Here is a 27064-nt window from a genome sequence, read left to right as displayed (position 1 = left end):
AACCTTTTTCTAAATTGAGCGTTTTATTTATTGTTTTCACTTTTTTCCAAAAACAAACTCTATCAACGACCTTACTGCACGTTTTGGTTGTATTAGAGATCTGTCGTAATAAACATCGTTTACTTGTAGGCACTGTGCAAAATCGAGATCACATTCGCATACTCTTCTTCTACAAGTCTCCACTTCAAATTCTAAAAAAGAACAAGTGTAAACTCATCAAGAAAGGAAATATATTTATCTACTTAGGGTTTCGTTTACACTTAAACTTTTAATCTAAGAAGAAAAATATTTCTGGTAAAAAGAAAGACAATTTTATCTTAACATTATATTAAATGAGTTTCACCAAATATACGTAAACATTTTCAGATATGTGCTCCCCCCCCCCTTTTTTTCCTTTCTGTTTGCTTCTTTTCAGTATACTACTACGCCACTGATACATCTTATATGAAAACATCATAATTTTTTTAAAACATATATCAACAGAACTTTTTCAAAGCATCTATTTTCGAGGTAACATATAAAAGTTTAATCAAAAAGCAAACCATATTATGAGAACATAAACCAACAAGTACAAACAAAATACTATAATATTGGTTTGGTAGTGTGAGTTTTAGAAATAAAAAATAAACTCACCGCAGTTTAATTCCTGTCTTCTCTCGTTAAACAATAGCATAAAGTTAGTGTCAACTGACATGCATCCCTGTAATGTATCAATGACAAGGTAGCACTCGTCATGTTCTTTGCAGCATCTAAAATTAAAAGAGTCTAATTAGTTTCAGCCGATTGCATTGAGTGTGTAAGAAAAGGTAATATCTTTGGTTAGCTTGCTTGCTAGCTAAAGCGTGGTCATTATTACGTTAGGTAAACTATCCTCCTTTAAGAGTAGACTAGTCCGACAGAAAACAAATCTATCTGTCTGTAGGGCTAGGTTACTTCGAAAGGAGGGAAGTATACCTTACCTAATAATGACTTCACGGTTCAGCTAACAAGCAAGATAAACAAAGATATTACCTTTACCTACACATCCAATGCAATCGTCTGTAAGCATCAAAATAAGTAAAGTCATGTATTGTCATAAAGCAATAAAGATTGGTTGATTGGTTGATTGTTGTTAACGTGCACTTGGGAAAATTTCATTTTCAGGACGAAAAAAGAAAAAAAATGAAGGAAGAATTTAATTGCGTGGTCATGAATAAGAAATCATTTTTTACTGAATTTCAAAGTATATTCTACTAAAACAATGAAATGAAAGCAGAAAACACATTGAAGCTAAGAAATTGTTATTATTGGCACTTGGTTTGTATAGACCAAAGGGAGTAGGTTCTTAATATGGAGACTCAGAGATCTCTTTGATAGCCCACTAGTCTTAATGACACACATTAAGATAGTTGGTAAGATACATTCGTTACACAATGTCCTAGTGACCTTCCCAATCTAACCCCATATTTCGTATAAGCACAGTAACCAATATTACAGTATAAATACACGACCCCATTTAATTGACTATGCATCACATATTCAGATGTATTCTGTCAAAATCGGTATCATGATATAATCACTCCAAAATACACAATCATTAGGGACTCATTTGATCCGAGACCACAGTTATTTCGTAGTGCGTTTCTTTTAGACAATAAATGTAATTTAAAAAAATCCCACCTGCGCTTTCTCGATAATATGTTTACAGTGTATTGTACTTATTATAATTATATCATAATTATAGATTACTTCATCAGCTCTTACTCAAAATACGGACAATTTTATATAAATGGGCGTCTTGATATCTTTTGACAGCTTCCAAAGTGCTATTTGTTAACTTTTTTCAGTTGGGCCAAATCACTACTTCATTTTTTCATTCATAACGCAATTTTTTTACAGTCTAATTTCATCCCCCTATTTGCTATTTGAAGCATGAAACATGAAAAAAATAAATTTGGAAGGGATATTTAAAAAAAAGTCCACACTAGGGAATCGGACAACGAAAATCAAAGGACGATATTGTGTTCTCGAACCTAATATGACCGTGTCAAAACTTTTTCATGTTCAATCCTCTATATAATTTGAAAAATCGGACATTGTTTGGACTTGAATTCTAAATATTCTTAGAAAAACATAGATTTATGAAATGAGAATATTTTTTTCCAGCGGTTGGAATTAATCAGGGACGGTTTTAATATATAAAATCCTCTTTTGAAAAAAAATGGTCCACAATTTCTGAATTTTCTCATCCGTTTATTTTGAACAGTTTGTATTTCCACCGAATTTGAAAAGTATCAGACAAAAACACGATGAAACTTTTCTTTAAAAAAACATTAAGCTTTTCGTAACTTCGTGGCGTAGGGGTGTTGCTAAACGGCGGGAACGGAAAACGGAACGGAAACGGGAAATGGAAAACGGAAACAGAAAGAATTAAAATCTTTTCTTTTTGGTTATTTTATCTACATAGGCATGTTTTATAAAGTATTACACATGTTCACAAGAAAAAACCCGGAGAAATGAATTTAAAATAAAAGATTTTAAAGCATAAAGTATTGACATAATTACCAGGAGATGATGAGACTATGTTTTTGAAATATTTGATAAAGTCATGTGTACTGTAAGTCGTTCGTGCGATTCAGGTAAGTCTGTTCGACTTTTTTTTTTTTTTAAGTTTGATCAATTTCAATATGATAGCAACCCAACAACACACAAAAAAAATCTCTAAAGAGCTAAACAAGATTGACATTGGCCTCGATTTTATAAATAGGTTGTGATGAAATAAACCTTGGGGAATCCTTTGCATCATTTTTTTCTTTTTCTTTTTTAATTGCCTTGAATCAAGATTAGTGTTGTGGTGTGTCATGTTGTGTTGTTCTGCATTGGTGATTTTCGTTGTATCTTTTCTTGTATAATGGAAAGAAAACCTGAAAGAAACCTAATAGGACAATGGTGTATAGAAAAAATCCGATATGGAAACCAGGGAACTAGAATAGTAACTTGTATATACTTTATCTCACTATACAAAGCTTTTCTAACCCTTTTACAATACTCAAGGATTTGTATTGTAAATCCTTGCAATACTGAAGTATGATGTTTGGTATTTACATAGGAAAAGCATTATATCTCCTATATTTAAATCAATTAATACGAATTGATGTGCAAAAAGTGGCGAACAATTAGTAGTCTACGTGGATATATACGATTTGTACAGTGCCCTCACCAAGTTAGTCATAGTCATGTCCAAAGGTTTTCAAAATCAAATTTTCTACGCTGCTTCAAATATCATGCCGCTTAATTCTTCTCTGAAAATTCAATTCCTCTTAATTTTGCATAGTCAGCTATAAAAGGCCCCGAAATGATAATGTAAAACAATTCAAACGAGATAACTAACGGCCTTATTTATGTACCAAAAATGAACGAAAAACAAATATGTAACACATAAACAAACGACAACCACTGCATCACAGGCTCCTGGCATGGGACAGGCGTATACATACAGAATATGGCGGAATAAACATGTTAGTAGGATCACAAGTCTCCCCTAACATGGGACAGTGGTATAACATTACAACATAAGAACGAACTTACTATAAAAATCCGTTGAAAAAGGCATAACTCCTCAGATGGACATTCATATACAAGTGGACGTGGCCGGGTACTTGAACATCCCAATAACAAAAAGACACTATGTACAGATCTGAGATTTAACTGACGGTTATTTCAAAGTCACAAACAATTAATAAAAGAACCATGCATCTAAGTCGTAAAGCATTAATGATATTTTAATAATAATCTGGACGGTAACACATTATGTTGGACAATACTATATGCTGCAGCATTTTGCAGAGAATGCATGTTTGAGATACTTAATTTGCGGAAATGCACTAATGTCTCCTGTTGTCCATTCATCCGGTATCAAGCTGGTATTGATGATTGGTGAAAAATTGGTGAATAATAATATGATAGCTGCTAATTTATTTTTTTATTTTTTTAGGTCTATTTTTTTTTTACATTTTATGGCCTATTTCTTCTGGCCTCATACTTTTTATGTATTGAATCAACATTCTAATTTTGTTATCGCCATACTTTAGTTATTATGTCTTTCCATTTTGGATGTAACGGTTTATTTAGTGGTACATATTTAGTTGATGTATTCTTAGTTGATACAATTATAGTGAAATGTTCATTCAATGTTTGCTCTGTCATGGTACTAAAACCTGCTTTAGTCTTTAGTGGTATACTTTGCGAGAATTCTTTTTTATCTGACCTGGCCCTGCTAAGTGGGCTTTTCTCGACACTTTGCGTTCGTCGTCCGATTTCCTCTTTGATAACTTTTACAAAATTTCTCAGTCTTTAAAACTACTGGGCCAAATGTTATTGAGCATAATGTCTTTTAGAGAGTCGCCTGATAGTTTTGGTTAAACTTTGCAATACTTATCATTGGTGTATTTAATTTAAAAACTGTGTTGGATAACCCTGCCTATCAGCCTAGTGAGCCGACATGGCTTAAATCAAAACATATGGATAAAATGCTGTCTATTAAGAAACACTATGAATAACGAAAACGTGATGTGAAAAAACATATATAATCTGACATCGGACTCGGACTACTTTTAAAATGAGTTTTACTGTGTGTGTGCTTCATATGTGCTTCTTTATTCTACATTGGCTAGCGATATAAAGGGAGAGCTGGGATCTCGCAAAACATGATTAACCCCGCCGCATTTTGCGCCTGTCCCAAGTCAGGAACCGCTGGCCTTTGTTAGTCTTGCATATATTTTTTAATTCAATCTCATTTATGTGTTTTGGAGATTAGTGTGACGCCCATTTTCACTGAACTAGTACACAATTTTATTTAAAGTGGTACCCAACACTTTCACTAAAATTAATTTGGCTCGTTTAATTTTCATAAAATTTTGTCAAAGTATTTACTTTGAGACTTCAATAAAAATATAAAAAAAATTTGAACCAACCGTTGTGTCAGAAAAAATACACTGGTTATATAGCAATTTGACAAACACCAATTTTGATCATTGAGAAGCTTAATATTCCTTTTACAACACAACGTAATTAAAACGTTTAGCTGACTTTACAGAGTCATCTCCCTGTAGTGTTAGGTACCACCTTAAGGGCCAGCTGATACCACCTCCGGGTACGCCGGGGATTTTATCGCTGCGTTGAAGACCCATTAGTGGCCTTCGGATGTTATCTGCTCTTTGGTCGGGTTGCTGCCTCTTTGACATATTCCCCGTTTTCATTCTCAATTTTATTAGAATGTTGAGCTCTACCTAATGTCCATTCACGTAAAAACAGTAAAATGACTTCTTACTGGATTTATCGACCTTCTATATGACAAATTTTCTCACTTGCATGTTCGCCTGTTATATTGGCATATATGGTAAATAGATAAAACTTTTAATAGGAAAAATTACCAGCAATCTATTGATTTTCACAGTTCTTTATCCCCCCCCCCCACCCCCCCCCCCCCTCCCCGCCCTAAAATGAAAATAAAGTCACGTCATTGGTTGAATTTCCATTGTTTATGTCATTTTAAACCAATCACGACGTATTGGTGTACACTTTGAAAATATTACCTAGGATGCATTAGACTGTGAAACGGCGTTTTGACATATTGTACTTACCCGTCAATAGGATCCATTACTGGTCCACTCCCACCGGCCCCACAATAATTTCCATAACCAACATAAGCCGTACCCTCTCGCATGGTTGTTACTCTACTAATAAATTTAGAAGTTACCAAATGAGCTTTCCTTTCACTGAAGCCATACGCCCGCAAATCTAGAGAAAATAATTGAAATTTATGAAAGTTCTGTGTAATTCACAGCTAACAAAAAATGGTCCAGAATCTTTACATGCCCATTATAAAGAGCAATTTTATAGTTGTCACCCAGATATTTACGCTCTTCTATGTATACTATTATCAAATTGCAAACAACTATGTATATATAAATACGAAGCACAGACTAATGTGCACCACAATCTAGACAAGGTAAAGAGAAAGAACAGTTCATAATGCAATTCTATTCTGTACAAGGGTATATCCAGAGCCCATTATGTACGTTCTCTCCGAAATAAATCCCAGGCTAAAACTGACTTTTAACATTTGATTTATAATCTTTTAGACTTTAAGTGCTGTATATTATCTAGGGTATGATATGTTTATATTGTGCTGTCTTGAGTCTATTAAAGTTTTTTTATTTGTTATATATATATATTATTTATAATAAATAAAAAAAAAATCGCTAAAATGGGCATTGAAAATTTTAATTTTCGCTGAAATTGGTAAAATAATCAGTCGCTAAAGTGGGTTCTACATTGGCGTTAACTGGATTTCTTTTGATACTTTTATAGCTAGGAGTTAAGAAAATATTTTAAAAAAGTAAGAAGGATGAGTTTTTTTAAAATAAAAATATTTTATTTGATTTTAAACCCGGGTCATTGTATCGGTTCGAGCTGATAACGATAGTGTAGTCCTGAGTTGAGCTGTTGTTGTAAATCAAGCCTCATAGCCGAACAGTAATAACAGTTTTAAAAATAAAAATATTTTATTTGATTTTAAACCCGGGTCATTGTATCAGTTCGAGCTAGTTAACGATAGTGTAGTCCTGAGTTGAGCTGTTGTTGTAAATCAAGCCTCATAGCCGAACAGTAATAACAGTTTTAAAAATAAAAATATTTTATTTGATTTTAAACCCGGGTCATTGTATCGGTTCGAGCTAGTTAATGATAGTGTAGTCGGATGTCCTGAGTTGAGCTGTTGTTGTAAATCAAGCCTCATAGCCGAACAGATAAGGAGAAGAAACAATTATAAAATGTTTCAAACTTTGTGAGTTATTAACTTCTCATTGCAATAACTTTACACGACTCGAAAGCCTACCTCTCTGTGATAAGCAAGGGTAACAGATTATATCTGGTGATCGGACGAAGCACTCGTTCATTATTCTTTTTGAAAAATTGCTCAAATGTCCTATAATTTGGCGCTCTTTTAAAATTGCTCAAATGTCCATTACCGATTTTATACCTCTGAATTCTAAATTAGCTTGATTCTTATTAGTCTTTGCAATTCTGGTTAATTATCATATTCTCTTTATGTTAGCTTTTTTTTACAGTAACTTATATTATAAGTAGCAACTTATTCACGCAAAATGAACTTAAATATGCAACAGCCATTGGTATGATAAAACATTAAATTACACTCATATATTTGTAAGAATTATTTGGGCAAAAAGTAACAGTTTCCTTCGGTAATATAAAAACTAACATCTAAAATCTTATTCGGTGAAGTACGGCTTTCTTCGAAAAATTTAGACAACGTTAATGTCACCACACTGTGACGTTACTGTATCTCTCATAGCAACATTGCTTGCCGCAACTATTGTATGTACAATATCGCACGCAAAATTCTGTCAACGATTCTTTAGTATATTTTGAAAGAATGGAGAACATACCATTGTCCAGACTTGGATTTGTTTTGAAGCAATTCATAAAGTAAGTGCCTTTAAAATATTTTACTATATTTTGTTGTGCGTTTCTTTCTTAATCCGTGTTAAATTCATTGAAGTATACAATGGTTTATATGTTTACTTCAATTTTTTTCAATTTGCAATTATTTAAGCATTCAGATAGGCCAGTTACCTAAAATGATATATAATGTTGTCTTGATTAAAAAAAAAAAGTACTACAGAGGTAGTGGTGAAATTCATTTTGCAACATTTGAATATATGATTTATATATATATAAAAAAAAGAAGATGTGGTACGATTGCCAATGAGACAACTCTCCACAAGAGACCAAAATGACACAAACTTAACAATTATAGGTAATCGTACGGCCTTCAACAATGAGTAAACCCACAAACATCGCGGCACATAGTCATCAATATTGGGATGGAGTGTGGAAACTGGAGCTGTTACAAGAAGAAATTGTAAAATGTCATATAGCTATGTCCCATGTATCTTTAAACTCTTATTTGAGAGTAAAAAAAAATAACCAAAAGAAATGACCAACATCAAAATTTAAAAAAAAAACAATAGCTCGTTAAGCATTCAGATTCAATGCTATTAAATGACAGCTTGATCTGCATACTAGTATATTAAGTTGTATAAAGGATGAAATTGTGTCCAAGACCACAAAAAACTAGTTCATTTTATTTTGTTTGAAGGATTGACAATTACAAGTGGTATGGTACTATTCTAAAAGAACACGCTAGAGCCGGCTTTACTATCCACGGAATACCAGCGCCTGTATTTGTTGCAAGGAGGATGGCGTATGTTCAAGAAACAGACAATTTTGGTAACTTTAAAACATACTGTAACCGCTATCATTTCTAAGTTTCTAAAGTCTCATTTACACTTTTATAAGGGTCTGGATGGGGTACCTCGACTCTATTTTGCTTTATTTTTAAGCCATTTTCTCTCTATATGTTTTTTTTTTTTTTTTTATAGTTTCCATAATATTCTCTATTCTTTATTGTTTTCCCTTTATTCTCTATTTTTTATATTTTAACACCCAAATATGCTCTATTCTGTATTGGTCTATTTTTTCTCTTTATCCAAGTCAGGAATATGGCAGCTGTTATTCATTTGTTTGATGAGTTTGAGCTTTCGATTATGCCATTTCATAACGGACTTTCCGGTTTGAATTTTCCTCGGATTCCGGAATTTTTTGATTTTTTTAAAATTTTATTTCCTCTTAATTCTGCACCTTTTCCCCATTATCATCCATTTGTAAACTGCATCCAGATCCTTAAGAATTAATAATCTGGATATTAGTACTTTTTTTTACAAAAGAACAAAAATCGAATCTTGTTTAGAATAAAATATCCTTAGATTAAACAGTTGTTCTCTTATGGTAACTACAATAAAGAACTATGTCATGAGAAAATGTCACTGTGAAAACTCAGAAAGAACATACTACAACCTCTGCAAAACAATAAACATTTTCGATTAAATAATTTTCTCAAGAAATGAACCCTTCAGAATAAAAACAACCTATATTTTTTTAGAGAAAGGAGCTGACACTTTAAAATAAAAGTAGATATATAGTCAATACTATGCATAAATACTCTGTCAGTAAACTAATTAAAACGAAGTTTAATTACCTGTCATAATTCGTTTATGTTATCTGAAAGCAAAAATGGGTCCAGAAAATCTATTTGGTAAATGGAATGCCCAACCACCGGAACACCATGAAACGTTCTCATACTTTAAACAAATCGACAAAAGGGGTGTTCCATCCCCTGGATACCATTCGGTAGTCAATAGAAACAGCTTTATTCATCAAAGTGGCACAGTACAAATCATTCATGTTTTCTTTATTTTTTACGGCATGTTTCTCCACTCTTTATATTCATTGCACATTATTCTCTATTCCTTATATTTTAGCACCCCATTATTTTCCACTCTTTATGTTTTAGAACCCCATTATTTTCTATTCTTTCTTTTTAGCAACCCATTTTTTCTCTATTCTTCATATTTTAGCCACCCGGCCATTATTCTCTATTTCTAATATTTTAGTCCCCCATTATTCCGTATTCTTTGTATTTAGCACCCCACAGTATTCCTGATAGTTTGGCTCCCTATTATTATATCCTCTATTCTTTATATTTTATTCCCCCATTATTTTCTATTATTTGTATTTTAGCACCCCACAGTATTCTTTATATTTTGGTACTCCATTATTCTCTATTTTTATATTTTCAAGTATATTTTCTGAATTCTTTTAAAATTACTTCGTGTGATGGACTTTTATAGCCAACTATACAATATGGATTTTTCTCATTGTTGAAGAATGTATGGTTGCTTATAATTGTTCACATCTACCGAATTTGAGTTGTGGTGGATGGGGTTTCTCATTGGCGCTAAACAACATCTCCCGGCTTATATTTATTATAGAAAGCTATAAGACTAAGACACTTGAACTGATATATTGTACGGAAAATGTCAGTTGTATTCATATTGATATCTAGAAATAAAGATGATTCAATTCAGTTTTTCTAGTTTTCTCCAATTCCTGTAAATTAAATACATAACTTTACAGGTATCTTGGAAATGAAAAATTTGCTAGAGCCAATTTGTAACGTAGCATACCTCCTCAACACACAAACTCCAGATATTTCTCAGCTAAAAGAATACCAGCCAAAGTACCATTCCACGTACGTATACATTGTTGTTATTTTTTTCTAAATCAAGGAAACAAGATTTTATTCTATATGTTATAAGCTGATTCTAGTACGCAAAATTAACCATGAACGAAATACAATATAAGTTATAGTTTTCACGAAATTGGCCAAGGATAAAAAAAAAACATCAAGTTAAAGGTACATGATGATAACATTTTCCAAATCTTGTTGTATTACTTAGCGTCTCGTGATTTTCCACGTGGCACATAACAGCTAGATTCGCCCCTGTCCCCGGTTTAGTCCCTTAATGATATTTGGTTGTCTTCTGAATACTAAACGAATGTTTTATGTGCTGTTTACAGATTTGATGCAGCATATTGTAAAGAGGTCATAAAAATGGAGATTAAAAGAAATAGTATAGTTCGCTCTCATAATTACTGCGTAGATCAACTAAGATCGCTTCAGAAAGTAAGTTTTGTGTTGTTGATTAAATTGATTTGTAATTGTTTTGTTCCTTCATGACGAATTTGTTCAGAGTTTCTAAAACACTAAAACTTGTTGTTGGCACAATTTCATAGAAATATCGTTCGTGGAATTTCAGAAAAGGATTTTTTTCTCTAGACTAAATCAAATAATAAGCAGTGTGTGCATTGTTATACAAAAACACGTGTATATAGTTTGAGTTCAATCATAGGTTCAATGCATATATAGTAGTTCTTTTGTTTTAACTTTTGTTCATAACCTTTGATTGTTATAAATCATATATTCATTTTACTTCTATACGACTTCCTATAACTGCCTTTGTATCTTTGTAAAAGTTTGACTGTAGCATATTACCACTAAGACCTGACAAAATCTCTTTTTATTTTATGAAGTTATAACTGATTTCTCTTTCACAGGAATGCGGGACCTTGAAAAAACACTGGAACCAAAGAACCTCGAAGTTGGAAACATTTTTAAAAATTAATAGAATAGAAGGAAATGTCCCAAAAAAGTTTGAAAGCAAGCTTAAAGAGATAGTCCAAAAACGGTCAAAGGCGGAAGAAAAATATACAACTGCTTTCACCATTTTCAATCATATACTCAACAATGAGAAAGCCCTGAGAGAAGAGCTTATAGAGGTGAGTTGACTACAGCATAAATTATGCATTGAGTGTGTAGCTAAAGTTAATAGCATTGGTTAGCTTGCTTGCTAGCTGAACCGTGAAGTCATAATTAGGTTTGGTAAACTATCTTTCTTTAAGACTAGACTAGTCCGACAGATAATCCAATTTATATGTCTGTCGCAGGAAAAATGGGACACCAATATAACGTCGACTTGGGATGAAGAATAAGTCACCATAAACCCAAAGACTAGTCGTGGTAATACGTTTGGGCCATTATTGCATTAACTGAGTCGTCCAATTTTAATATACTTTATTATATAATCGGCAAGTATACAAATTGTAAACTAAGTTTACAATTGTGTTACACTAAATATGAACAATATATTCGACTGAAATATTTGCATGCAACGGAGCTGTATTCTGACCTTAACTTACATACCAAAATGCGGCTTTCAAGCCTTACTGAATTCTATATATTTGAAAACTAAAGTAACTTTACTTTAATTGAAACATTTTAAACATGGCTAAAAGAATAAATAAAGTTACAAGTACCTGAAGTGGTGACTTTAGTCTTCCGCCCTCCTGAGTGTAATAATAACCAGTGACTAACTCGAATAGTGAAGTTAATATATTAGTATATATATATATGGTTAATATTGCCGCGCTTTGAGTTCATGCATAACCCATGCCATTTGAAAATAAAATGTATATCATTTAAATAATAATAAAGAATCGCTTTAACTTTCTATTGTACTATTTTAAATATTCAGTACGTATAAAAGCAAAACATAGCGTACAAAGCTATAGTTTATTTCAAAATACGCAGCGCAAAACTATTGTCGTCAATCGAAAACAAAAGAAACATGAATATGAAATATGAATATGATATGAATGTGAAACATATAACACTGAAAACACAAATAATATAAAATGCTTAATAATGAAACAAAATGGATAAATATATCCGGTGACATGTCTGTAGGACTACTCCGAAAGGAGTGTAGTATACCTAACCTAATAATCAATGGCTTCACGGTTCAGCTAGCAAGCCAGCAACTAAGTATCCAAAGATTCTACCTTTACCTACACCCTCAATACACTTTGCTGTAAAACGAACCGTTTATAGATGTCGACTGAAATCCAGATATCTATATGAAACAAGGGCAGATAATTTAAAATTCTGAAACTAGATGTCATATATGCTTTAATAATTAACCAAATTTGCATACAAAAAAGGAGGCCCTTTAAGGGGGTAGACCTTGGTTCAGGGAGATAACTCTTTAAATCAGTTAAGCGTTTGTAAAAGTCAAGTTCATCAATAATTTTTAAGCATTTACCTGAAACAGATTAAAAATAATCTATGTAACCTAGAAGCGTAGAATATGTTTTTGAAAATGGTTGACACAAACGTAATGCTGATTTTAAGAGTTATTTTCCTTAACCTAGGTCTACCTCCTTAAAAGGGTTAGTCCCCTAAGTAAAGGGCAGTGGTAATACAATTCAGTTTTGCAAAGTTGGATAAATCATCATACTTTATTTCCTCCTATATATAGGAGATTGACATAAGACAAAATGCAAATAGTATGTACAATTATAAAGTTTTGAAATCACAAAATTAGAAATGTCAATAGCTTTTAAAATATTTTGAATGGAAAAGTATTTACAGTTTACCATTTTAGGAAGGAAAATCCTTCGCTAAGGACTCCCAAACGATGTTCTGGTATTAAAATGTCACAGAGATCTTCATGATTGCCAAGCAAAAGATCTGAGAAGCTCTCGTCCGATTTTGAAACCGCTATGTACACGAAATTGAAACTTGTTAATTCAGTTAATCTGTTATATAGTGATTGAAGTTCTGTGCACATACATATTTGGTGGTTCGGTATATCTAGAACAGTGTCCACACACTTTACAATTTACGCTAGTAGGAAGAGTAGTCCAGAGTTTAGCTATATGTTTCGCGTTTAAAAGTCTGTCACTGATTTTTGCATATTGCCACAGGAAATCATAGTTTTGTTTTCAAATATAAGATTCACTATCTATTACATTCAAGCTTTTCTAGCTATCATTAGATTTTCCTTACAATCATGTATGTATGAAAAAAATGATGATAAAACTCGTGACATTAAAAAAGTTACCTTATTATAATTGTCTATTTCAAATTGTTAAAGTTTGGAGCTTCCATTAAAAGTACACTTACTACCAGAATGAAATCAGGTATTAACAGTGCACAGGAAGAACTGGACCAGGCTATTTTCTGGATCAATGACCACCATGGGTATGTTTATGTATAAATTCTCAAAGTTACTAGGCTTATAATCTAAATAGTCAGGAATGTGTTTCGTCTATTAATAGAAGAACTGAGGATGATAAAACCCATAAATGACACAAAATCAGTACTTTTACTACAAAACAAATGTTAAAAAAGCAAATGAACAGCGGTTTTATTGTTGTTCTTCATCTCAAAGTCACAGTGAGGCCTTATACACGGAACAAGAAAAACCTCACATCTCACTGGAAGTTTGAGATGGCAACTAGCATCGATATGAGCTGAATTCTTTGCCAAATTAATTTGGAAAGACTTTGACATATAGCTCTTCAACGGTTTCGGAACTTATACATCTTCGGATTTCAAATGTTTGGCTTTGAGCGTTCCTGATGAAGGAACATACAGAAAAGTGCTTCGGACGCAAGAAATTATAAAACGTGTTGATTTCAATTTTTTATATGTAACATCACCAAACGTGGCCCGATCAAAAACGAACATATTGGAGGGGGGGACAGGGGGGTACCCTTCTCCCTTCTCCCACCCCTCTTCTCCTTTCTCCTACCCCGTTCTCCTTTCTCCCATTAGAATAAAACATCTCTTTTTGAGATATTTTTTCTTGAAATATTAGATCATTTTTTAAAAGGAGAGATATTTTATTTTTTCTCCTTTCTCCAACTTTTTCTCCTTTCTCCCAGCCTTCCTCTCCTTTCTCCTACCCACTTTCTCCTTTCTCCCACCCCCTTTCTCCTTTCTCCTACCCCCTTTCTCCCTGTCTCCCTTACCCCTGTCCACCCCCTCATATTGTACTGGTGTTCCTTGTAGAACAGATAGTTAATGATAATTGGCCGTTATATAATCTAAAGGACTATGGGTAATTTCATTGTTCGTACCCCAAAATGAAAATAACGTTACGTCATTGGTTGAATTTCGATTGTTTAGGACATTTAAAACCAATCACCACGCTTTGGTGTACACTTTTGAAAATATTACCCAGAATGCATTAGATTCTGAAACGGTGAATTGTGAATGCTGTTTTAGACTAAACAGTAGCACCCGAAGCAAAACAATCGGATTGAAAAAATAATTAAAAAGAAAAAGCGCATTCAAAACCAAAGATTTCAAAACCTTGTGCTAAATTTGTCTAAGGCAATATATGACTAGGAATGAGATCTACGCTCCAATATGATAGGGTTTAAAATTAATATCTCAAATTTCTGAATGAATTTAAGTACAAATAATTTAATTAAAATTATTTCGAAATTTGAATTAACTAGTACTGTTTATTAGATTTACATCTTTACAGATTTAACTTTGTAAGAAATCAGCTGCAGTCACTAAAGATTAATGAAATAGTTGAGGCATTATATAAGGTAACGACAGCAACATATGTTACCGCAATACCTGAGGTAAGTCCCATATTTATGAATTTATATACCACGTTACAGCTTTTTTCCTAATGCATGTAGTTTAAAGGTTTGATTGGCTTCCTTTCTTGTCTATATTAATGTTTGCTCTAGTATTGTTATTAAGATTGACGTCTGCAATCAATAGATAAGCAGGGTTTTAGTTTGTAAGTATAACAAATGTATAATACAGATACTTATGTATACAAGCTGAAGCCCAGTCTAGATGTCATTCTTAATTAATTTAAATCTTTAAATTACGTGCATTCGGAAAAAAGCTCTAAAATAACGCTTTTATTTCTTTTCAATATCTGTGTATTTCTATTACGACTATATTTTTTGAAACTAGACATTTATTTAGATAAAAAATAGAATCAGTGACCAGATAACAGATATATCTTACTATACATACCATCAAGAACCTATGTACGTAAATATTGTAAGTAAGTCATTTTTGAAAATTGCAATCAGTCCAGACAAAGACTTTCATGCAAACAATAATTCCATCAATCAGTGGAATTCTCTAAGACTTCTATAACACATATGAGAGGTTAATGGTGGGATGTTCTTCATTTCTGAATCAGTATTTTTATACTATTTTTCTCTATTCTTCACATTTAGGAACTCAAATATTCTTGATTCTTTCTAATGTGATTTTGCCATTTTCCCCCTATTTCTTATATATATTTTTTCAGTGGCGGATTTAAGGGTTGTGGTTCCAAGGGTTTGTACCCCCCTTTTTTTGGACGATCACTGCATTTGAATGGGGACATATGGTGGAACCCCACCCATCCCTTTTTTTTAAATAGCTGCATGGATGCTCCTCTGATTTTTTCCATTATTCTGCACGTTTTTCTTTTCTCTTTTCTGTAACCAATTCATCCTCATGTATTAAATTAAACTCGTAGAACCACCAAAAAATCATTCAAAATTCCAATAACTCAACACATTTTTTAGTGTGGCTTCTTACCATTACCATTATAACTTATTTATTACATCGTATGGACTTCAATTCAGTCAATAAAAAACAAAAATGTCACGGTGAAAGAAATCTTGCAGGGAAAATTTGTCAGACGTCTTGAAACAATTATAGGTGTTGTCAAGACTTTGTCAATGACGTTGCATCGACAGACCGAGTGCTGACATTTTCTTAGTAAAGAGTTTAAGGTGGTATGGGAGTCTAAAATAAAAATGATAGAATTTGTTCATACTTTGCCAAAACGTAGTATCTATTGATATATGTCGAAAAATATAATAAAAATGATAGGTCACCACGCATTTTCTCAAGCTACAGGACGGGACAAAATGACACATTTTGTATGAATTATACAGGAAAAAACACCATTTTGTGATTAAAAACTAAACAAAATGATAAAATTGTTAAATACTACAGGAAAAGATAGCTTTCAGACACTGCTTTGAGAATATCAAAAGAAAAGATAGGGTCACCGTACGTTTTTTTCCGGCTAAAATACAAAATAGGAAAATTCCATGTAGAATCCTTCAAAAAATGCACTGTTTTAGAGTTACCTCCCCTTAAAATGCCAAGTTAAAAAAAACTAAAAACAACCAAAAATAGTTAACATTTGCAAAAATATTAATATTTATAAGTTATATTGTTATAAATTAGTTCTTATAAATGAAAATTCACATTAAATATCTGCATTCCTGCATCAAATTTTGCTAACTTGATGGAAAATCTAGACCTTTGGTTCTCTGTTTTTTACGATCAAAGATGGAGGAAGACACCCATACCACCTTAAGAGACGTCTAACTAATCCAAAATTAGAATATAGAAAAGTATATAACTCCTAATAAAACTATGCACATTCGTGAAATTTATTGCAATAGGTTATATTTTCTTTATAAATATTCTTTATAATGATATATCTCAGTTACAGAACAAGTAACTAGAGACACTTTACCCCTCACAGACTGAACTGATTGTTAGTTATAGTTTACCCTGTCAGTCTGCACTGATTTTCAGTAATAGTCACCCTGTCAGTCTGCACTGATTTTCAGTTATAGTCAACCTGTCAGTCTGCACAGAGTTTCAGTTATAGTTAACCCTGTCAGTCTGCACTGATTTTCAGTAATAGTCAACCTGTCAGTCTGCACTGATTTTCAGTAATAGTCAACCCTGTCAATCTGCACTGATTTTCAGTTATAGTCAACCTGTCAGTCTGCACAGAGTTTCAGTTATACTTAACCCTGTCAGTCTGCACTGATTTTCAGTAATAGTCAACCTGTCAGTCTGCACTGATTTTCAGTAATAGTCAACCCTGTCAGTCTGCACTGATTTTCAGTTATAGTCAACCTGTCAGTCTGCACAGATTTTCAGTTATAGTTACCCCTCACAGACCGAACTGATTGTTAGTTATAGTTTACCATGTCAGTCTGCACTGATTTTCAGTAATAGTCAACCCTGTCAGTCTGCACTGATTTTCAGTTATAGTCAACCTGTCAGTCTGCACAGACTTTCAGTTATAGTTGACCCTGTCAGTCTGCACTGATTTTCAGTAATAGTCAACCTGTCAGTCAGCACTGATTTTCAGTTATAGTTACCCCTCACAGACTGAACTGATTGTTAGTTATAGTTTACCCTGTCAGTCTGCACTGATTTTCAGTAATAGTCAACCCTGTCAGTCTGCACTGATTTTCAGTTATAATTAAGCCTGTCAGTCTGCACTGATTTTCAGTAATAGTCAACCTGTCAGTCTGCACTGATTTTCAGTTATAGTTAACCCTGTCAGTCTGCACTGATTTTCAGTAATAGTCAACCTGTCAGTCTGCACTGATTTTCAGTTATAGTGAATCCTGTCAGTCTGCACTGATTTTCAGTAATAGTGAACCTGTCAGTCTGCACTGATTTTCAATTATAGTTAACCCTGTCAGTCTGCACTGATTTTCAGTTATAGTCAACCCTCTCAGTCTGCACTGATTTTCAGTTATAGTTAACCCTCTCAGTCTGTACTGATTATCAGTTATAGTACATTCAATTCATTTCAAATATTTATTGCCATATGATATAAACTTTATCAATATTAACTTTGTGACAAATACAAAATAGGTAGATAATATAACTAAAATGCACATAATAATATATATACACAAACATTTAATTGCAGTAAATATTCCAGTGTCCCTTGTCCTCAGACTTTTTGATGTAGGACCCCAATTTATTTACTTGTGAGGGTGTTGGTAGATTTAGTATATAAATCACCAGACAAATCGTTAAAAGAAAAGTTTAGTGCCAAATTGTTTAAAAAAAAGTTAATACTCTCCACCTCACTTATTTCGGTTGAAGTTTACCCTATCAGTCTGCATTGATTTTCAGTTAAAGTTAACCCTGTCAGTCTGCACTGATTTTCAGGTAAAGTTAACCCTCTCAGTCTGCACTTATTTTAAGTTATAGTAAACCATGTCAGTCTGCACTGATTTTCAGTTATAGCCAATCCTGTCAGTCTGCACAGATTTTCAGTTAAACCTTACCCTGTCAGTAAGCTCTGATTTTCGGTTTTAGTTAACCCTCTTAGTCTGCACTGACTCTAAGTTATAGTTAACCCTCTCAGTCTGCACCGAGTTCATTCATAGTTAACCCTGTCAGTCTGCAACGATTTTCAGTTATAGTTGACCTTTTAGACTGTTCTGATTTTAAGTTATAGTTTACCCTCTTATCCTGACCTTTTTTCAGTTATATTTTACCCTCCCTGTTACACTAATTTTCAGTTATAGTTAACCCTGTCAGTCAGCACTGATTTTCGGTTGTTAACCCTGTCAGTCTGCACTGCTTTTCAGTTATAGTTAACCCTGTCTGTATGCACTGATTTTCAGTTATATTTTACCCTCTTAGACTGCACTGATTTTCAGTTATATTTGACCTTCTCAGACTTAAGCTAGGGTCACACATTCAGGATTTTTACTGCCGTCCTTGACAGGACCATTCCCGATTAAAATTTGTCAAAAGTCTGATCAAGATCCTGTGAATCGTGGATTGAAATTCGATTTGTATCTTTCGCCAGGTAAAATTCGACCGAGTCTGTCACGACTGCGTCCCGATTCTACCGAATGTAATCCGACAGAGATCAGATAGTGACAAGACAGTGAACCGACGCTGACGGAAGTTATCCGTTCGAAAACTGTCGGCATAATCGGGATGATCAGGTACTGTCGGAACGTAATCCTATCACGGTCCGCTCTATCGCATTGCAAACGGCTTTGTCTGGTCTCAGTCGTATTGTATTCTGTTATTGTCGGGACTTCTCCAGATCATTCCCGTTCCACAGGACACCGTCCCGAATACACAGAACATTGTTAGGAATTCGATCCGATACAGCAGAATCTGTCACGACATAGGCACGATTGTAATCCGACTAGACAAAATCGGCTGAGTTTCCCCGAATGTTACGGGACGCACCTAACTGTCGGGGTGCTTTGCCGAACTATTCGGACCCTTCCCGACCAGTAGGAATCTCTTACGAACTAAAACGACTGCGTTCAGACAATAATAGGACATTCCAGATAATTGAGGATACTAATCCGACTTTTTCACTTTTCGTGTCGTATCGCTGTCTGATCTCAAACGGGAGCAATAATCGGCAATGTGTGAACCCCGCATTAACAATTTTCAATTATAATAGTTAAACCTGTCAGTCTGCACTGATTTTACGTTATATTTGACCCTCACATTCTGAACTGACTTTCAGTTATAATTAACCATCTCAGACTGAATGATTTTCAGTTATAGTTTACCCTGTCAGTCTGCACTGATTTCCAGTTTTAGTTCACCGTCTTATTTTGCACTGATTTTCATTTAAATTTTTTTTACATTTGTCATTTCGAGTTTTTTTAAAGCTGGTTATGCGGTATAGGCTTTGCTCATTGCTCAAGACCGTGCGGTGACCGATCGTTGTTAATTTCTGTGTCATTTGATCTTATGTAGTGTCACTGGTAATCATATCATATCTTCTTGTTTTTATATTATAAACTACTATATTTATCCACACCAAAGGGGGAGCTAACTCACCTGATCAAATTGTAAAACCTTTATCAAAAAGGTTTTTTTTTCTTTTTTTCAAGGACTTTTTAGAAGCAACAGGACAAACAGAGTTCATACCTAAGATCAAATACACTCAATGTGACTACAAGATCTTAGGTATGAACAACGGATCATACCTTAAAAGGTCAAAGAAAGACAAATCCCACCTAGTTGTCTTCGGGGAAGATAACTCTGAAAGTCAAGGTTAGTAGATGGTAGCACCTCTTGACGATATAGGCAAAGTTGTTATGTGGAATGTCATTTACATAATTGCATGTACATTCCTGAAATCTTTCTGTACTACAGTTAAAGTTTGTTTTTTTTAAATGTAATTAATAAAGTAATAGAACTATTCATGCACGTTAAACGTAAGAAACAATTTTTGATTTTCGATAAAACTTTTGTATATACAAAAACAAACTTTGATTCTGGTATTTTACATTTCAGATGATTGTTTCTTTCCAATAAATGGAGGTGTTCGTGTAGCACCAGTTAAACGAAGCGAGGAAGACAGTAGGGGTATTTTTAAAGTTAAAACAGGTTTGTGTATTTAACATCTTATGTTTAATTTATTGTGTAACTTGTTACTTCAAGTCAACCCAAGAAAACGTGTTGCCAACTTACAAATTTAAATATCATAGCATACGGCACTATAAAGGTTTTAAATAGAAAATTTCCGTGACATTGAAACTGTAAATTATGGTTGGCAAAAGTTGGGAGTTAACTAATCTAAATTAAAAACTGAGCAAGTTACATCCAAAAATAAAAGAGAAATACACGAATGTAACATTGACTTGTAATTAAGTATTGAATGCTTCTTTTTGTAACTTCATTGGGGTGTAAAAGCGTTGACCGAAATACATTTTGTATGAAGCGCTCTAAAAATGTGCACACGGTCAACGCTTTTACAATACTATGAAGTTACAAAAAGAAGCATTCAATACTTATAATTACATTTTTAACTATGATCATGAAAACACGAATTATATATTTTTTTTTATTAATTCACCTGTGCACTTTATTGTGGTACCACGTGTTATCATGAATGAAAATTTTTATTGAGTAATGCAATTGCTTAAGGAATAACACGTGATATGCAGTTTGCCTATCAGAATAAAATATTATAATGAAACATACATTTGTACATCTAATGTAATTATTTGGCAGTATATCAAAATAGTAACTATCCATGTTTGCACATTTAAATAAGAATTTGGAAATACCTTTTTACATTTTTTTTTTTTTTATTTCTATTTATTTTCATAGGTTACCAAGTGAAGATGAAGCTATCTCTTATGAATGGAAGTGTTGGCTTCGGTTGGATAAGGAAAAGCTTTATCCATGGAGCCAAAAAATGGGGCTTCTATTTTCTATCATCAAAGGATGCTCAAAAAGTGATTGGTGAAGCATCCAGTGCTCACGAAATCGACAATTTTGCTGATTTTACCAATTTTTACGATGATGCCCATGTCACAACAGAAGAAGAAAATACGTCTATGCACCAAATAATTTCAACTTGCATAGAAGACTCTGAAGACCTAATTGTTTTTTAAAGAAATTATCTTTATTTATTTTTTTATAACCGATACTGCTAGCTTCGACATTTTACATATCTCCTGTACATCATATGTTTCTTGGGTTGTGTAATCGTATAGAGAACAATATTTGTCTTTCAATTTTTTTTTTCTCAAAAATTCAATTCTAATTCAAGTAAGTTTGTTTAATAATGTTCTAGTTTTTCGTTAGGGCTACACGATGTAGAATATATGTCTAATAGCATTTTGATAAATATTCTCTATTTCTGTCTCCCTCTCTCTTTGTCCCACCCAAACTTCTCCCTTTTCCCTCTCTCTCAAGTCTAAGTAGAAACAATGTTGTTGAATTCAAAAGTTAAGAATATCGAATAGTTTCAAGATTGATCCCTCATGATAAAAGGTGTCATCAACTTAATTTCTTATCATTTCACTAGTTTTTTTAGAGTCTCAATTCCTAAAAATAGTTAAATCATCCCTCACTAAACAGTTTTCGGACGAGAAGTCAAGCGTTTCTAAAAAAAATCTTTCAAACCGGAAATTTCATTAAATGCTATACCGATTAAACTGGACTTAAAATTTGTTTAACGAAAAAATTTGACAGATACATAAAATATAAATTTGTAATTTGTCACCGTATCCATTTTATTTTACATCATCTGTGAAATAAGCACGTCGTATTTTATATACACAACTTATTCAACGTTCATTTATCTCAACATATTTGATAGAATATTTCCTATTTTATAAGATTTTATAAGATTTTTAAGATATCTTTTGATTTTTTATCAGATATCATAGTTTATGAAATGTCTTATAATTTATGAGGTATCTATATTTTTTTTTTATATTTACAATGTTTTTATACATTCTCATAAAATTTATCAGTTGTCTTATATAATTAAATATTGATTGATTGATTGTTTCTTAACATCCAATGGCAAAAAGAATTATATAAGATAAATGATTAATTTATGTATATATTTCTATTTTTCTATTTTCTATTTATATTTGATATCTTGAATCTGATTAATATAAGATATCCTTATAAATTAACATATATTTATTTATACTTTTATATCTTAACCTATATACACTATTTTTTATATCATTTATATACACTATTTTATATATTATTTATATACAATTTTTACATATTATTTATATATTTTTTATTTTTTATTTTTTGAATCAGATATCTTATACATCCACATGATATAAGATCTCTAAATTATTTTTTATGCTTATATACATTATTTTATATTTATATATGATGTCGTACATCTGTATTGAGATATCTTAGTGATAACTCATCTTCGCTAGCCAAGGGTTACTATCCACTTCCCTCCTCTCCACATGGAGAGGACGGAAGTCGATCTCCTTGGCTAGCGAAGATGGTGATAACTGAGATTTACAGATGTTTTGTTATATAAGATATCTTATAAAGTTTATAAGATATCTTATATGATATATCTTGAACGTTGGATAAGTATATATGATTGATTGATTGATTGATTGATTGATTAATGGTTGCTTTACGTCCAGTGGCAAATATGTCATGGATGTTCAGGACGACGAATTAAGAATATTACGGCGTGCTTTATTTTATAGTTTGGATTAGTTATCCAAAGTTAGCCATCATGTTTTAAATCAAAAAACTTTTTTTTTCTATTTTCTCACTAGGAAATTAATTTTGCAGATCTTCCGTTAAAAAACTGTATTTTCTAATTATTATTTTTTTCATTCATAGTTTCCCGTCTTTTTAATAAATAAATATAGATTTTTTTTTTATCTAATTTGATATAAGGAAAAACGCAAATAAAATCACACTATTTTGTTTTCATAAATTTCTAATGGCGCTGACTTGTATGGTGGTTAAATTGTCTATGGCATGATTCAGTGATATGAGACTTTGAAAAAGATACAGAAATTAAATATATTATTTAAAAATACTAGATAGACAATACTAGGTCCAAATAAATACTGAGTGGTGACTGGACAATCCTTATATGCATTCAAGTACAAAATGTCGACTTTCATAGTAAATGATATAGGCATACAATCCATATTGTATCCCTATTATGTCGCTGCATATAATCTTCCTACATAATTTATTCAAACGCCATTTAATAATCCAGGGGAGGGGGTCCTTTTATCTTGCAGCTATGTATTTTAACAAAATTACTAAGTTACATTTTCACTTCGCGAAATGTAACATTTAATGCTACCGACGTTAATACCACCCCTCTTATTTTTTTTTGTTCGCTAATGTGTAATTTGAATGTATCACAAATTTTTTTTCTTCTATTTTTTGTATATATTATTTGTCTTACCCATATCTGAATGAAACAGCCCACTAACATGTTACAAGTTTTTCAAAATGATGTTATAAATAAAGGTTATCACATTTATGTTACTTTATCATGCTTTTTTATAGTTTATATCCAAAACATTTATCAACAATATTATATAACTTCCATTTGAGTTTTATTTCTGAATATTTATTACTGTTAATGCTAACATATTAGTCATTTTAGTCATTTTAGATATATATTATATACAACCTAGAAATACAAGCAAGTTGTCGTTCAGTGAAAAGAATTTTAGTCTTAAGTCTTTTAAAATTGTTAAAAAAAAAGCACCAGCATGAAATGAATTCAGGAGAAATTGGTCCCTGCTATTTTCGGTAATGACATCAATAAATAAGTGGTCAGAATTTTTTTTATATATTAATTTTGTTCTCTTGAAATTTTGAAATGATGAATTAGAAAAGAAAGATCAATGGGTATCCTTCAATGACACAACATCAGTCAATGACCAGCAACAGCACAAACAAGAATATATTGCTGTACTTCATCTCAAAATCACAATGAGGACTTCGAAACGGAGAAAAAACTATCACCTCTATGCAAATTTCAGACGGCCCCTTCTCACCCGATATGAGCGGAATTCTATGCAAAATGACCGATAATACCACAACTGTGAATTGAAGAACAAAGACATGGAACAATTCCAATAAGATAAATCAGGCAACTGAGAATGGAAATGTAATCAAGAGACAACAACCCGAAGCAGCCCAAGGCCGAATATGTACTGTCAAAAGTGTGCCAATATATATATTTACAGATCTAACATTGTTGGGTTGATGTTTAGACGAGTTGTATATACATTATGTACACAGCCATGTATCACCATCATTGATGGCGATCCGATGGATACATCTGTTGTAGGGTTGTCACTGACTCAGACGTACTTATAAATATAATTATTTTCTGTGACTGTATCTTACATTAATTTGTAGGATCCTTTACTATAGATAATTTAGCTGATCTGTAACAATAACATCTTCATGCCTTATATATCATGTACTGCAGTACGCCGCTAGATTAAAACTGACGTGGAAAGGTAACACACGGCCAGCGAAAGCTCTTTTTTTAAGAGCCCAGGTGGTCGTGTGGTCTAGCGGGACGGCTGCAGTGCAGGCGATTTGGTGTCACGATATCACAGTAGCATGGGTTCGAATCCCGGCGAGGGAAGAACCAATTTACAGATCTAACATTGTTGGGTTGATGTTTAGACGAGTTGTGTATACATTATGTACACAGCCATGTATCACCATCATTGATGGCGATCCGATGGATACATCTGTTGTAGGGTTGTCACTGACTCAGACGTACTTATAAATATAATTATTTTCTGTGACTGTATCGTACATTAATTTGCAGGATCCTTTACTATAGATAATTTAGCTGATCTGTAACAATAACATCTTCATGCCTTATATATCATGTACTTCAGTACGCCGCTAGATTAAAACTGACGTGGAAAGGTAACACACGGCCAGCGAAAGCTCTTTTTTTAAGAGCCCAGGTGGTCGTGTGGTCTAGCGGGACGGCTGCAGTGCAGGCGATTTGGTGTCACGATATCACTGTAGCATGGGTTCGAATCCCGGCGAGGGAAGAACCAAAAATTTGCGAAGGCAAATTTACAGATCTAACATTTTAGACGAGTTGTATATATATATAAGTACGTCTGAGTCAGTGACAACTCTACAACAGATGTATCCATCGGATCGCCATCAATGATGGTGATACATGGCTGTGTACATAATGTATATACAACTCGTCTAAACATCAACCCAACAATGTTAGATCTGTAAATTTACAGATCTAACATTGTTGATATAATATCAATATTTAGACGACCACAGGGCAAATAGAGATGTATTTAAGTAAGTTACTAGGTAGGAAATGACGTATGTTTAGGGTAGATGTATTGGGTTAGACTAAGTGAAATATAAAACAACCAACTCGGAGCCGGCCAAGGTAACTGCACATGTCATGTATAAATTTACCGATATCGCATATTTTGATTTGCTGACGATAGTGATATCCTACACATGGAATTTAAGTGCTTTTCCGAAAATTACATATAAAAATTCAGTGCATTTCCGAAAATTACATATAGAATTTCAGTGCTTTTTCCAAAAATTACAAAAAGAATTTCCGTGCTTTTCCGAAAATTACATATAGAATTTAAATGCGTTTCAGAAAACTCTATATAGAATTACCGTGCTTTTCCAGAAATTACATATATCATTTTAATACGTTTCAGAAAACACCATATAGAAATTCAGTGCATGCTTTTCAGAATATAACATATAGAATTCAGTGCTCAGATTAAGAAAATTACACATATAATTTCAGTGCTTTTTAGAAAATTAACTTCAACATGTTCCAATAAAATCACATGACTGCTGCAATGCAATGTTTTCTATTAACATTTATAAGCAAATCAAGGAGGTTGCCCATCACCTCCTTGATCAAATTTCAGTAGATGTACAAATCTAGTAGTTTTATTTTAAATTTGTTCTGATGTGATCTTAAATTTGCATGGAATACTTCACATGTATATGTGTACCACAAGAATTATTTACAATATCAAAATGTTATTCCATAACAACCAAAACTTAAATATATTTACACGAAATCATTTATGGCAGTATTGGGATAAATCGCAGCTATCAGAACACTATAACAAATCAGCCAACAGTCAAACAAACTAGAAACAATTTTAGTAAAGCGATAGTTTTCGAGCAGTATACTATACTTACCTATATACAGAAGAATCAGAATTAAAACAAACCCTGAACGTGACAGCATGCTGTTTTAATCTGTAGAAATATACAAAATTGATAGTCTTATATTTATATGGAAGAAATATACGAAGGAACAATTAGTACGGTCCAAATAATATAAAGTACCCCACGAATAATTCATATTATCAATATTGCTTTTCATGCCAGTCAAAACTTTAATGTGAATCCGTTAACCATTAATTCAAGTACTAGCTTATGGAACAAGGTAACAATAATCAAAGCACAAGTAATACTAAAAGACACCTAAATCACAATTATGAATGTTATGGTGAGTGGCTATATAACATACACACACAATTTCTTGGAAACAGCATCAATAAGTCAAAGCTTATGGAACACTGTAACTAAAAAATTATCACAGCACAAGTAATACTAAAAGACACCCAAATCACACTTTTGAATGTTATGGTGAGTTGCTATATAACATACACACAAAAT

General features: G+C 32.7%; 3 protein-coding genes across 3 annotated transcripts; 2 read left to right on the top strand and 1 right to left on the bottom strand.

The window, feature by feature from the left end:
* Positions 1 to 26651, bottom strand: LOC139523806 (acidic phospholipase A2-like). The gene is made up of 4 exons (XM_071318091.1): positions 26582 to 26651; positions 5622 to 5778; positions 634 to 749; positions 1 to 191 (listed from the first exon to the last, which is right to left on the bottom strand). Exons 1-4 carry the CDS (start codon positions 26628 to 26630, stop codon positions 37 to 39), a joined length of 477 nt encoding a protein of 158 aa, XP_071174192.1. The 5' UTR covers positions 26631 to 26651; the 3' UTR covers positions 1 to 36.
* LOC139522590 (uncharacterized) lies at positions 7267 to 11250 on the top strand. The gene is made up of 5 exons (XM_071316055.1): positions 7267 to 7488; positions 8162 to 8292; positions 10039 to 10153; positions 10483 to 10588; positions 11020 to 11250. Exons 1-5 carry the CDS (start codon positions 7436 to 7438, stop codon positions 11248 to 11250), a joined length of 636 nt encoding a protein of 211 aa, XP_071172156.1. The 5' UTR covers positions 7267 to 7435.
* LOC139523805 (uncharacterized) lies at positions 13399 to 22578 on the top strand. Its single transcript, XM_071318090.1, has 5 exons — positions 13399 to 13504; positions 14799 to 14901; positions 19978 to 20140; positions 20384 to 20476; positions 21203 to 22578. Exons 1-5 carry the CDS (start codon positions 13434 to 13436, stop codon positions 21487 to 21489), a joined length of 717 nt encoding a protein of 238 aa, XP_071174191.1. The 5' UTR covers positions 13399 to 13433; the 3' UTR covers positions 21490 to 22578.
* Positions 26652 to 27064: the final 413 nt, after the last annotated feature.

The sequence above is a fragment of the Mytilus edulis genome, chromosome 5 (genome assembly GCF_963676685.1).
Source record: "Mytilus edulis chromosome 5, xbMytEdul2.2, whole genome shotgun sequence".
NCBI classification, from domain to species: Eukaryota; Metazoa; Mollusca; class Bivalvia; order Mytilida; family Mytilidae; genus Mytilus; species Mytilus edulis.
The sequence above is the reverse complement of the archived record's forward strand: the minus strand, read 5'-3'. Positions and strand labels throughout refer to the sequence as shown.